At 47.1% G+C, this 15,000-nt stretch overlaps 1 protein-coding gene across 1 annotated transcript in view; it reads right to left on the bottom strand.

The window, feature by feature from the left end:
* The window catches only part of LOC106580611 (neural-cadherin), a 119,980-nt gene that overhangs the window by 57,934 nt on the left and 47,046 nt on the right, over positions 1-15,000 (bottom strand). The window contains exons 2-4 of the mRNA XM_045702620.1: positions 6,709-6,897; positions 3,778-4,003; positions 1,063-1,267 (exon numbers count right to left, since the gene is read on the bottom strand). Of these exons, the coding sequence (XP_045558576.1) occupies positions 1,063-1,267; positions 3,778-4,003; positions 6,709-6,897 (620 nt within the window). The remainder of the gene's footprint in view (positions 1-1,062; positions 1,268-3,777; positions 4,004-6,708; positions 6,898-15,000) is intronic.

Raw genomic sequence — 15,000 nt, 5'->3', positions numbered from 1 at the left:
TCTTGGGGTCATAGGCAGCATTCCTCCTCCTCCAAACATGGCGAGTTGAGTTGATGCCAAAGAGCTCCATTTTGGTCTCATCTGACCACAACACTTTCACCCAGTTGTCCTCTGAATCATTCAGATGTTCATTGGCAAACTTCAGACGGGCATGTATATGTGCTTTCTTGAGCAGGGGGACCTTGCGGGCGCTGCAGGATTTCAGTCCTTCACGGCGTAGTGTGTTACCAATTGTTTTCTTGGTGACTATGGTCCCAGCTGCCTTGAGATCATTGACAAGATCCTCCCGTGTAGTTCTGGGCTGATTCCTCACCGTTCTCATGATCATTGCAACTTCACGAGGTGAGATCTTGCATGGAGCCCCAGGCCGAGGGAGATTGACAGTTCTTTTGTGTTTCTTCCATTTGCGAATAATCGCACCAACTGTTGTCACCTTCTCACCAAGCTGCTTGGCGATGGTCTTGTGGCCCATTCCAGCCTTGTGTAGGTCTACAATCTTGTCCCTGATATCCTTGGAGAGCTCTTTGGTCTTGGCCATGGTGGAGAGTTTGGAATCTGATTGATTGATTGCTTCCGTGGACAGGTGTCTTTTATACAGGTAACAAGCTGAGATTAGGAACACTCCCTTTAAGAGTGTGCTCCTAATCTCAGCTCGTTACCTGTATAAAAGACACCTGGGAGCCAGAAATCTTTCTGATTGAGAGGGGGTCAAATACTTATTTCCCTCATTAAAATGCAAATCATTTTATAACATTTTTGACATGCGTTTTTCTGGATTTTTTTGTTGTTATTCTGTCTCTCACTGTTCAAATAAACCTACCATTAAAATTATAGACTGATCATTTCTTTGTCGGTTGGCAAACGTACAAAATCAGCAGGGGATCAAATACTTTTTTCCCTCACTGTATGTGTGACTGTGTGTGTGTGTGTGTGTGTGTGTGTGTGTGTGTGTGTGTGTGTGTGTGTGTGTGTGTGTGTGTGTGTGTGTGTGTGTGTGTGTGTGTGTGTGTGTGTGTGTGTGTGCGTGCGTGTGTGTGTGTGTGTATAGTTGCGTGTGTGTACCTCTGCCACACCGCTGAGGCCTGTGTCTGGCTCGGAGGCCCTGACTTGCAGTGTGTGGAGTGTGTGTCCACTCTCAAAGTCCACTGTCCGGGTGAGGCTGACAGCTCCACTCTCCTGGTTGACACTGAACAGGTTGCCAGGGTTCACCAGCAGCATGTAGGACAGAGTCTTCCTCTGGAAGGAGATGGCCCCCACCATCGCCACACTGCAGGGGGAAACAGGACGGGATGTCATAAGGAGATACAGTATACAGGAAGTGATGTCATGAGAAGACAAATTAGAGAGGATGTTGATGCACACACACACACACACACACACACACACACACACACACACACACACACACACACACACACACACACACACACACACACACACACACACACACACACACACACACACACACACCATGTAGAGGGTGGGCAGGAGATGAATACATTGTGTTCCAGTCATCAGAGCCCTGAGGAGGCAGGTTCAGACACACACGTTGCCCTTCATGTTAATCCTAAAGTTTATTTTAATAAATACAGTGGGGGAAAAAAGTATTTGATCCCCTGATGATTTTGTACGTTTGCCCACTGACAAAGAAATGATCAGTCTATAATTGTAATGGTAGGTTTATTTGAACAGTGAGAGACAGAATAACAACAACAAAATCCTGAAAAACAGATGTAAAAAATGTTAGAAATTGATTTGCATTTTAATGAGGGAAATAAGAATTTGACCCCCTCTCAATCAGAAAGATTTATGGCCTCCAGGTGTCTTTTATACAGGTAACGATCTGAGATTTAGGAGCACACTCTTAAAGGGAGTGTTCCTAATCTCAGCTTGTTACCTGTATAAAAGACACCTGTCCACAGAAGCAATCAATCAATCAGATTCCAAACTCTCCAACATGGCCAAGACCAAAGAGCTCTCCAAGGATGTCAGGGACAAGATTATAGACCTACACAAGGCTGGAATGGCCTACAAGACCATCGCCAAGCAGCTTGGTGAGAAGGTGACAACAGTTGGTGCGATTATTCGTAAATGGAAGAAACACAAAAGAACTGTCAATCTCCTTTGGCCTGGGGCTCCATGCAAGATCTCACCTCGTGGAGTTGCAATGATCATGAGAACGGTGAGGAATCAGCCCAGAACTACACGGGAGGATCTTGTCAATGATCTCAAGGCAGCTGGGACCGTAGTCACCAAGAAAACAATTGGTAAGACACTACGTAGTGAAGGACTGAAATCCTGCAGCGCCCGCGAGGTCCCCCTGCTCAAGAAAGCACATATACATGCCCGTCTGAAGTTTGCCAATGAACATCTGAATGATTCAGAGGACAACTGGGTGAAAGTGTTGTGGTCAGATGAGACCAAAATGGAGCTCTTTGGCATCAACTCAACTCGCCGTGTTTGGAGGAGGAGGAATGCAGCCTATGACCCCAAGAACACCATCCCCACCGTCAAACATGGAGGTGGAAACATTACGCTTTGGGGGTGTTTTTCTGCTAAAGGGACATGACAACTTCACCGCATCAAAGGGACGATGGACGGGGCCATGTACCTTCAAATCTTGGGTGAGAACCTCCTTCCCTCAGCCAGGGCATTGAAAATGGGTCGTGGATGTGTATTCCAGCATGACAAGGACCCTAAACACACGGCCAAGGTAACAAAGGAGTGGCTCAAGAAGAAGCACATTAAGGTCCTGGAGTGGCCTAGCCAGTCTCCAGACCTTAATCCCATAGAAAATCTGTGAAGGGAGCTGAAGGTTCGAGTTGCCAAACGTCAGCCTCGAAACCTTTATGACTTGGAGAAGATCTGCAAAGAGGAGTGGGACAAAATCCCTCCTGAGATGTGTGCAAACCTGGTGGCCAACTACAAGAAACGTCTGACCTCTGTGATTGCCAACAAGGGTTTTGCCACCAAGTATTAAGTCATGTTTTGCAGAGGAGTCAAATACTTATTTCCCTCATTAAAATGCAAATCAATTTATAACATTTTTGACATGTGTTTTTCTGGATTTTTTGTTGTTGTTATTCTGTCTCTCACTGTTCAAATAAACCTACCATTAAAATTATAGACTGATCATTTCTTTGTCAGTGGGCAAACGTACAAAATCAGCAGGGGATCAAATACTTTTTCCCTCACTGTATTTGAATTAGCCACACTTTCATATTCCGAGCCTCGGGAGAAAATGATGCATCTGCGTCCCTCCTTCACCCCACCTTCCTAACCTCCCTCCCCTCCCCCCTCCCTCCCAACACATGACACATAATGCAGAGGAATCATCCACGTTCACACAATCCTTTGGCTTCCCCTCTAATGAGCAGCAGAGGCGGCACACACACACACAAACTCACTCACTCACTCACTCACTCACTCACTCACTCACTCACTCACTCACACACACACACACACACACATAACAAGCACAATACACAACCAAAAATACATGTACACACATACTCAGAACACACGCATTCATTGGTTCACTGGTGCTGTTACACCACCTCCCCACCTCCCTCCCCTCATCCTATTCCTAACCCACATCCAGCAGTTATTCCTGTCCAATGTCACCTGTAAAACCCTAGTTTATTCACCTTTCTCGTAATCTCTAATGACAGCCTATTCCCCATATAGTGCACTAGGTGGCTCTGGTCAAAAGTAGTCCATAATATGGGTAATTGGGTTTTCCTCACAACAATCTCTCCAAACCCAGGGTGTACTCACGCTTGGCCCACGGGCGTGTTCTCTGGGACAGTCAGGGTGTAGGAGGTGTTGGTGAACTGTGGGGGGCGGAACCCTGCCAGAATAGCCACTGTTGCAGGGGGACCCTTCCTGCCCTGCGTGTCCACCGCCTGCACCCTCAGCATGTACTCCCTGCTGGGGGTCAGGGGTCGGCCGGTGGTCCTGACCTCCCCAGAGCTGCGGTCCACCTCAAACGAATCCTCGCCGCCTAGTTACGGGATATAAACAACACGTATAAACACACAGACACACATGGTTCTTCCAAGTGACTCAAAGGTTTTCTTGAATGGATAGTTGACCCCCAAATCAAAGTTGTTCTGTGTTTTCACACCTCATCACACAGCTTTCCCCGGGGTCTTATAGACAATCATGTGAGTGATATCATATAGCAGAGACAGCTGTGCAGAAATGGACATCCCTAAGACATGGTTTCTTGGGCTGGGGGGCTGGTGTGTGTGTTTATTTGTGTATAGAGATGGGGGTAGAGGACCCTTCTGCCAGCTGGGGCTGTGTGTGTGTGTGTCTGTGTGTGTGTGTGTGTGTGTGTCTGTGTGTGTGTGTGTGTGTGTGTGTGTGTGTGTGTGTGTGTGTGTGTGTGTGTGTGTTATCGGGTTAACATCCAGCCTCTCTGATCTTTCTCTGAGGAGAACAGGAAGACAGGGTCATCTTAATCCATGTCCCCCTGGGCAGCAGCATCAACAGAAGAGAAAGAGAGAGAAGAGGAGGAGGAAGAGAGAGAGAGAGAAGAGGAGGAGGAGGAAGAGAGAGAAGAAGAGGAGGAGGAGGAAGAGAGAGAAGAGGAGGAGGAGGAAGAGAGAGGAATAGGAGGAGAAGAGAGAGAGGGAAGAGGAGGAGGAAGAGAGAGAGAGAAGAGGAGGAGGAGGAAGAAAGAGAGAGAGAAGAGGAGGAGGAGGAAGTGAGAGGAGAGGAGGAAGAGGAAGAAAGAGAGAGAGAAGAGGAGGAGGAGGAAGAGAGAGGAATAGGAGGCACACAGCTGCTGGTAGACAGGGACATGTAGCTAATCACAGCTGCATTGTCCCTGTCACTCACTTCTTTTGGATTTTTCATTATTTTCTTTTTTCCTTTTATTCAATCTATATCTATTTAATTTTTGATTTGTTATAATTTATTGTACATTATCGCTGTTTTAGGAATGTCCAACACCTGAGTACCCTAAAAATGGAACATTTGCATGTCATCCTTTAATTAAATGCTTTTATCTCATCAGAGTTTAGCTATCTAATCTAATCAAACGTAATGTAAAATGGACACCATTTAAACGTTGTATCAATTCAATCACAATTTTGCCATACTTTCTCTGTCAAGTATGGTGTTTTAGCTTTATTTCCCCATCGATTGATTAATAAAATTCAGCCTTGTAGGGAGGCTACCTCACATGATTTTCCATTTCACTAATTGGCCCCCTTGACAAAAAGCTCCAGCCCACAAATCTTCACCATTGTCTCAGGAATCTAACCCATCCATCTTCCCATCCCTCCTCTCCAACCCATCCATCTCCCATCCCTCCTCTCCAACCCATCCATCTTCCCATCCCTCCTCTCCAACCCATCCATCTTCCCATCCCTCCTCTCCAACCCATCCATCTTCCCATCCCTCCTCTCCAACCCATCCATCTCCCATCCCTCCTCTCCAACCCATCCATCTTCCCATCCCTCCTCTCCAACCCATCCATCTCCCATCCCTCCTCTCCAACCCATCCATCTTCCCATCCCTCCTCTCCAACCCATCCATCTCCCATCCCTCCTCTCCAACCCATCCATCTCCCATCCATCCTCTCCAACCCATCCATCTTCCCATCCATCCTCTCCAACCCATCCATCTTCCCATCCCACCCTGCCAACACATCCATCTTCTCATCCATCCTCTCCAACCCATACACCTTCCCATCCCATCCCTCCCCTCCAATCCATCCATCTTCCCATCCCTCCTCTCCAACCCATACACCTTCCCATCCCTCCTCTCCAACCCATCCACCTTCCCTTCCCATCCCTCCTCTCCAACCCATCCACCTTTCCATCCCCCCTCTCCAACCCATCCACCTTCCCTTCCCATCCCTCCTCTCCAACCCATCCACCTTTCCATCCCCCCTCTCTAACCCATCCACCTTCCCATCCATCCTCTCCAACCCATCCACCTTTCCATCCCCCCTCTCTAACCCATCCACCTTCCCATCCCTCCTCTCCAACCCATACACCTTCCCATCCCTCCTCTCCAAACCATCCATCTTCCCATCCCTCCCTGCCAACACATCCATCTTCCCATCCATCCTCTCCAACCCATACACCTTCCCATCCCATCCCTCCCCTCCAATCCATCCATCTTCCCATCCCTCCTCTCCAACCCATACACCTTCCCATCCCTCCTCTCCAACCCATCCACCTTCCCTTCCCATCCCTCCTCTCCAAACCATCCAGCTTCCCATCCCTCCTCTCCAACCCATCCACCTTCCCATCCCTCCTCACCCAAAACATTCCTGATTCCAAATCTAGGAGCCTTGAAAGCCCTGGGGAGTGAATATCCCGCGTTCCACATGCTTGCTAACACGTGTCCTCTCTCTCTCCCCAACCGTAATTGAAATTCAACACGACCCCATAAAAGAAAAGCAAATAAACAAAAACAAAATCAATATACAGAGCGGCGGCGTAGCCTGTGCCAGATGTTGGTGATAATTACTGCTGTCAGAGCCAGTTCTTTTTGTGTGTCTGCTTGTTAGCCGTGTTAGCGCTTAGTGGCAGAGGGGATGCTCATGCTAATTTGCTCTTGTATCTCTTGCGCTTGACGGAATTTATTGATTTTAGGAGTTGTTCTTTTCCCCTGACAACACACAAACATCCCACACACACCATTTCCAGCCCTTCTAGATGGTAGTCACCAGATCGACATTTCACTCACCGCCCAGTAGCAGGAAGTGGGCGTTTCCTATTGTGCCGTCTCGTTGGCGGGCGGTGAGGCGGTAGACCACAGAGCCTGGTGCGGCGTCAGGTCCCACTGCGCCCAGGTAGGGCTGAGGGAACATGCCCCACTGCAGGTCTGCCAGGGTGGGCACACTCAGGCTCAGCCTGCAGAGGTACCACTCATCACCTACAGACACAGAAAAGATAAGATGTAATGAGAGGTTAAGGGTCAGGGTCAAAGTCAGAGATAACAGTTGGTACAGACAGGGGGACATGGAATAACTACTAAGAGGTTGCCTGTATGAAATGTAGGCATATGAGCTAAATGCATTCTGGGAAAGTGGAGGACTAGTGTCTGCTGAAGCCCCCAATCCTTTGATGATGATGTCATTGGGTCTGAGTCCTCTTTTAAGCCAAAAAAGGCACAGTGTCTGTGCCACTTCCCACCATTGGGCTTTGACTTTTCCAAACACATCCATCCCTCTCTCCCTTCCAAATTGTTTGCGATCCCTGGCACAATCTCCTTAATCTTATTTGCCTCTCAAAATCAATTTCCCAACAATCCGCTGGTGACACCCCCCCGACGGCAGCCACAGCACTTGGATGACGCTGGACCCATTCTCTGGGTGGAGACAAATGGCCAAATGCAACATGGCTGATAGGTTCCCTGTTTCCATTCCAGGCTGAAGGGCTCTCCCTCCCTCGTTTGTTTCCGCGCTAGCAGCTATCTGCTGTCTGCTGTCTGAGACTGTCGCTTCCCCCAAGGCCTTAGCAGTCAGTGAAAAGAATGACATTTTCTTTAGAAACCCATCACCCTCTCTTTCTATCGCTCTTCACACGAACATGTTTCCCACAAAACACACTGTCTGATAGCATACTGAGAGAGGGAGAGAGAGAGAGAGAGAGAGAGAAGGGGAGAAAGAGAGAGAGAGGAAAGAGTTGGGGAGGGGCGGAAAGTAAGCAAGTGCTCTCAGAAGGCTTTCAGAAGATCAGAAAAGACTCAGAGAAGGGGACTCCAGTCAAACAGACATATCTGCCGCGGTGTGTTGTTGTTGCTTGTCGTCTGGTATTGGGAGAGTTTGTTTTGTCTGCAGACTTGTGCTTCGTGTTGTTTGCAATGTCTGGCGCGAAGGAAAGACAACAGCAAATAAGGGGGAGCTTCACATCTGAGGGACGCAGGGAAGCGGCGGGAAAAAGAGAGGGAGAAGAAACGAGGAAGAACGCACCACTCTCTCCCTCCTTCCTGCCTTTTCAAATGTGGGCCTTTAGAAGCCTGTCAGCAGAGCCTGATAGAGAGAGGGAGTGGGGAAGAGAAAGAGAGAGGGGAGGAAGACACGGGGGAGGGTGGGAGCCTTCTTGACAGATCTTTTCAGCACAAGGCTCTAGATTCTTGTATTGCTATTTTGTAATTCAGCGGATGGATGTGGTTGTTTTGTTTGGCGCTTATACACCGGTTGGCTATGTATGAATGTATGAGTTCCTCCACAGACATCAATGACTCTTCATAATGATAGCGGTGTCATGATCAATTGGTCCAAGCGACTGAGCACACACTAGGTACATGCCAAACACACATATATACATAAATGCATACAAATGGCTGACTTAGGGTTGGCTCAGTGGGCTTTAACCATTAAACCGTGCCTGGGGGTCAAAAAGCAAGGGATGAGGAGAGATATAGGAGAGTTAAACACAAGAATGTCAGTGTCATGACCCTGGGAATGATCACTACGTGGACATAAACTGCTCACAGAGGAGAGATGAACCTCGTACAGTACATACATCCACCACAGGTCTCTCTCTCTCTCTCTCTCTCTCTCTCTCTCTCTCTCTCTCTCTCTCTCTCTCGGCTTCATCTGTCACCAGGGCCATCCATGCCTCTCTCTCCTTCTCTTTTCTCCACCAAACTAGCAGAACTAAAAGGCAGCCAACAGATCCACCTCGTCAGTGTTCCGTGAGAGTGGATCAGTCGACAAAGCGGGCAAAGCTCCACACGTGTCTGTTACCGCCTTTCTAACCACGTAAGATCCGATGGTAACCAGGCGAAATCGCCCCAGATACGATACACACCCGCCGTATTAATAGCCCAGTGACACTCGTCTGAGTCCACCCAAAGCTGTCTCCTCATTTGAATATCCGTTCAGATGATGTCACAGATTGTTATGCAAATCCGGGAATAAAAGGGGAAAATTGTGTTTGTTTTCTTCCCCCTGATTTGATACACAGTGAATTAGAGATGCAGCCGTGCAAAAGAGGCCAGTATTGACGGAGCGAGAATGAGATTGCATTCAAGTGGTCTTTATGTGTCTGACATCAGATGAAGATGACACATTTGAGTGGGGCCCAATCTGTGTCAGTACATTGACAGTGTTGTCCAATAACAGCCTACCAAAATGATATGAGTCTTCAACTGAAGAAGAAGTAATGACGGAAGGGGGAAGATTCTTTCAGATCTCCATGAAGTACCAATGTAAGGTAGGGGCTAGGAGTTGTCCTTTAACCATTACATGAAATAATAAATAAATCCCATTTCCCCAAGCCCCCAGGACCCTCTTGGCCCCTCTTGGACCCTAGTGATCCCTCTCAGACCTGACAGAGATGGTGTTTGGTGTCTGGTGGCGTGATGCCGCTAGAACACAGACCTGTGAGAGGAGTGGAGGGAGATCAGAGCTATCGCTGTTACAGGAGACCACCTGAGGTACAATACAGAAAGCAAGAGTCATGCAGCTGAGCTAGGATTACACACACAGATTTATACTCCCACAACGCCCCTGGGGAGGTCACATAGGTGTGCGTGTGTGTTTGTGTGAATGATAGCGTGGGATGTGTCGCCTTGGTGACTCACAGAGTGCAGGTGTTCCCATGAGTCCAGTCTCCGTGGCAGCAGGTTAAGTCTTTGTGACATTTGAACAAACACGCATGCAGGCATCTCACGTAATTGCCTGTCCTTGCTGGCCTGGCAGGAAGTTGACACTGGGTGTGTGTGTGTGTCAGAATCTACAAAGAGTCTCCCTTTCACGCACGATTAACAACTCAATGATGTGGACCTCACTTTTGTTTTAATGACATGCATAATTACGTTTCAAATCAAGAGCTTTTTTCTGCTCTAAAACCATGTGATGCACAGTGAAATTCTTTAAGAGGAGACCAGTGTGAGAAGGAGATAGTGAGTGTGTGAGAGAGAGAGAGATAGAGAGAGGGAGATAGAGAGGGAGAGAGAGAGAGAGAAAAGAGAGAGGGACAGAGATAGAGTGGAGAGAGATAAAGTACAGGCTCAGTGAGCACAGCCTTGCCATTGAGAAAGGTAGACACAGGAAAACATGGCTCCTTGTAGAGGAAAGGCTGTGCAACCACCGCACCACAGCAGAACCCGAACCAGGGCTGAGACAGAGCTGCATTTCCTGACAAAATGTAAAAAATATAAAACAATTAGAAAGTGTAATTTCCCTAAATTTGAAACCCTTATTAAAGGTTTCAAAGACCTCTCTGATGAGAGTAGGCTACCCATCCTGTTGGGGGACGACGCAGAGAGCTGTAGGTTGGCAGCAAACTACATTGCTGCCTGCCATAAGATGAGGGACAGTGTCTGACAGACCAACCAACCTGCACATGTCCCATATGCTTATTGTTATTGTTTAATGTATGTTTTTTATGACCCTTGGTGATTGCTGTCCCCGTTGACAATATTGATTATTATTATTAATTATTTAAAAATGTTCTCCATAGTAAGCTTTGGCAAGATGTACATTGTTACGTCATGCCAATAAAGCACATTTAATTTAATTGTTAGAGGGGGAGTGAGAGAGAGAGTGATAGAGAGAGAAAAGAGAGAAGGACAGAGATAGAGAGGGAGATAGGGAGAGGGACAGAGATAGAGTAAGAAATAGAGAGAGATAGAGAGGGAGAGGGAGAGGGACAGAGATAGAGAGAGAGATAGAGAGAGAGATAGAGAGAGATAGAGAGGGACAGAGATAGAGAGAGAGATAGAGAGAGAGATAGAGAGAGATAGAGAGGGACAGAGATAGAGAGAGAGATAGAGAGGGACAGAGATAGAGAGAGAGATAGAGAGAGATAGAGAGAGAGATAGAGAGGGGCAGAGATAGAGAGAGAGATAGAGAGGGAGAGAGACAGAGATAGAGAGAGAGATAGAGAGAGATAGAGAGAGATAGAGAGAGATAGAGAGGGACAGAGATAGAGAGAGAGATAGAGAGAGATAGAGAGGGACAGAGATAGAGAGGGACAGAGATAGAGAGGGACAGAGATATAGAGAGATAGAGAGGGACAGAGATAGAGAGATAGAGAGAGATATAGAGAGAGATAGAGAGGGACAGAGATAGAGAGAGAGATAGAGAGATAGAGAGGGAGAGGGACAGAGATAGAGAGAGATAGAGAGGGAGAGATGCTCAACGTGTGAGAGAAACCACAGAGAAACTTGCTCTATACTTATATTACAGCTAGTTAGTGGATAATTGGCTGTGTCAATATTAGACTATCAAAAGAGACAGTCACCAAATCCATTGGGTAGCTACTGAGAATAATATTTTGAGGGAGGAAAGTCATTGAGGGACAAACCCCCTCAGTTCTATGGGCTGGGAACCCTGCTCCCCATCTGCTCCCTGGTAGCCAGCGGACTGAGGCGTTATGCATCCTAATTAATGATCTTATAGACTGGCCCTCTTTCCCCCCCTGCATGCGCACACACACACACACACACACACACACACACACACACACACACACACACACACGTTAATTAAGCACCATTTTTTAAACCTGATGGGTGGGGGGAAAGAGAGAAAGAGAGAGAGAGAGAGAGAGAGAGAGAGAGAGAGAGAGAGAGAGAGAGAGAGAGAGAGAGAGAGAGAGAGAGAGAGAGAGAGAGAGAGACGAGAGAGACGAGAGAGACGAGAACATAGAAAGGGGAAAAGGGATTGAAAAGGGACATCATTATATTCACTCCTCTCTGTTCATTTAACACAGACACTCTGACCTCACTGTGGACGTCCACTGTTATTTCTGGTACCTAGAGTGGACAGAGGAATAGGACAGCCCTACTGTACTGATACCATCACTCCCCTCATTTCTCAAATCCTCCTCTCATTTCTCCACATTTCACCCTTGGTTGACTTTTACTGGCCAAACCTAATGATATTCCAAACGCTCAACTGGTTTAACGTAGCTAAGCAACCAGTCTGATGATGTAAATGCATTACTCCATGAAATACAAGAGAGAGACAGCAGGAATAAGTTATTCCATTTTCTCCTCTGACAAAGCCACAAACAAACAGGCATTGAGAACATTAGGGAAAAATGAATACATTTCAGCCAAAGACAGAACTGTGCAGTGTGTGTGTGTGTGTGCGGTGTGTGTGTGTGTGTGTGTGTTTTCTGATAAGCCCTGAGGCTGTGTGTGGATGGAGCCCTCCCCACTACACACTCATCCACACACAGACACAATCAAATGCAGAGGAGACATAGCTGCTCATGTATGTCCCTGCATGTCCTGTGGAGTGACAGGGCACGATCCCGCCCTCTCTCTTACTCCTCCTGGACTCTGGTCTCCCAGCACCTCGTGAACACATTAGATCCTAACTAACTACCACAACCAATAGCCCCGCGTGTCATGCCTGTCTCTTTGGAATGAGAGGCCCACAGGGGGCTGCCCTCTCTCTGCCTGACCACAAATGTAGTATTTCACCACTCGAGGACCGTGGACGCCCGTGAGTGAGTGAGCGAGCGAGTCCTCACAGTCGACACAACACGGAAACTCAATTAGAGCCCTTCTGTGGTCGGGTGTGGATGGGGAATGGAGGGTTAGGGGAGGAACAGAGGTTATAATGGGGTTTCTGCTCCGAGCTACACTAATAGCGTTCTCCACTCCACCCAGACCACCTTCAAAATACACTCACCCTACTGTGAGGTGGATGCAGAGTATGTGTGTGACCTCTCAAGGTGAGTTATCAACAACAAGAGCCTCAGGCTGCTTCTACACGGGGTGTGTCTCTGTCAGAGGAGGCTGGTGGGAGGAGCTATAGGAGGACGGGCTCATTGTAAACAAGACGCCTCTACACCAACTGTTTACAGCAACTAACCATCTCTATCTCTTATTTCCCCACTGGTAGATAGGGTATATTCTCTTTTCTCATGTCCAGTATTCATTAGCAAGTAGGGAACCGTATAGTTTCACAAGGGGTCATTTACTCCAGGACACTCACTGTGCTCGTAGTCTTCCTGGTAAGCACTGCTCATCCTCACTTCGGAGTATAGATTACTTCCCCCACCAAGGACACTGGGATCGTCTGAACTCTCCCAACTCAATATGCAGCTGCCGTCAGGGGCGGTAGAAGACAGAATCTGGGTGGATAAGCCGGATCCAGGGGTTTGATTTTCCCAATAACTCCTAGGAATGGAATCAATCGCTCCAGAGGAGTTGAGAGGCTGGATCCAAAGCCAGAGTGAAAACCAAGCTCTCTGTCTTTGACGGCAGAGTGAAAAACAGTTGGATTTATTTAACTGATCCCTAATCTCGATGCTGTGTGAGACAGGGTCTGCGAGGGAGGATTGGAGAAGGCCATCATGGGGAATTGGGTCAAAAACCAAAGCCTGTCTGTGGAACAGTGGTATGATGATACACACACTCACATACAGTATACATTCACATTAAGTCCCTGCTAGTGGAAGGGCAGTGACTACATTTATTAAATGTCCTTGGGGAACTTTTCGATGCTGTCAGACTTCTAGTCATGAGGATTTTACAGTTGAATTCATTCTCCTTCAGTTTGTGTGGTTGAGTGTAGGAGGTACAGCTGCTGTAATCTCAACTGCCATGAGAGAAGTTTGTGATGGTGAGACTACTTCTGCAAGAGTTACGCCCAAAGATAAAATGAGAGAAATAAGGAGAGAACATGAAAGAGTGGATAAAGGCCACACAAGGCTCAGTATTTCAAACTGTATTTTATAAAAAGCATTTCAAAGTCACCTCAGAGAGAGAGAAAATCTAAGAGAGAGAGAGAGAGAGAGAGAGAGAGAGAGAGACGGAGAGAGTGTGAGAGAGAGAGAGAGAGAGAGAGAGAGAGAGAGAGAGAGAGAGAGAGAGAGACAGAGAGAGACAGAGAGAGTGAGAGAGAGAGAGAGAGAGAGAGAGAGAGAGTGGGAGAGAAAGAGAGAGACAGAGACAGTGTGAGAGAGAGAGCGAGAGAGAGAGAGAGAGAGAGTGTGTATGGGAGAGAGAGAGAAAGAGAAACAGAGGTCAAGAAAGAGAGAAAAACGACAGAGGGGTAGCTCTCAGAAGGTTTTCACTCATCTAACACTCATTCTTTCTTTTCTGCCTTAAATCTCTCTCTACCATATCTCAATAATTCAACATTTACATCTACTGAAACAGACCCTTGAATTGAGAAAAACCGACATATGCAGACTCTCACAAGCTGTGAAAGAAAATACATTGTGATCTAAAACATGGAAACTGTCGGTTAAATTATGAATATCTGAGGACTTTTGTCAGACATTAAAAAATAAAACAGTAAAAATTTGATGTGGTAACTCATTCATTATTGATGTGTTGTGTCAAGATATTTCTCTGTAGAAACTGACAATTGTGGAAGTGTGATTAGGGAAGGAGAGGCAGGGTGTGTGTGTGTGTCTGCTTGTCGAGGGATTATGTTGGATTTAATAGAATCAGCCATATAACTTTAAGTGAGCAACACAATCACATTTCATGTAGGCATTCACAGGTCCAATTTCAGTTGATTATCTCACTGTGTCAATATTAAGGTCAGCGGGAGGGTGTGAACAGCTGAATCCAGACCTGCCTACAGGATTTGGATCTGCCACAGCTGCCAACAGTGCCTGTCTTCAATCACCTGACATCTACGCCAACCATGGGTGACAGACAGACCGGTACACATACAGTGCTGTACATACACACACACACACACACACAAAGAGGTGCTATACAAACAAACACACACACACTTACACAGATGTAGCGCTGATGGGCAAACACAAGCACCTCAAGTGACATGGGGTTGAGAAAAGAACACATCATGTGTGTGCGTGTGTGTGTGTGTGTGTGTGTGTGTGTGTGTGTGTGTGTGTGTGTGTGTGTGTGTGTGTGTGTGTGTGTGTGTGTGTGTGTGTGTGTGTGTGTGTGTGAGGGGTCCATTCACATCCACCTAAGGGCTCCTAGATAGCAGCTGAGGTGCTTGTATGTCCCTAATGGTGCTACATCTGTGTAAATAAATGTGTCTGTGTGTGTGTCTGTGTGTGTGTGTGTGTGTGTCTGTGTCTG

Source organism: Salmo salar, chromosome ssa02 (genome assembly GCF_905237065.1).
Source record: "Salmo salar chromosome ssa02, Ssal_v3.1, whole genome shotgun sequence".
Classification (NCBI taxonomy): Eukaryota; Metazoa; Chordata; class Actinopteri; order Salmoniformes; family Salmonidae; genus Salmo; species Salmo salar.
The sequence above is the reverse complement of the archived record's forward strand: the minus strand, read 5'-3'. Positions and strand labels throughout refer to the sequence as shown.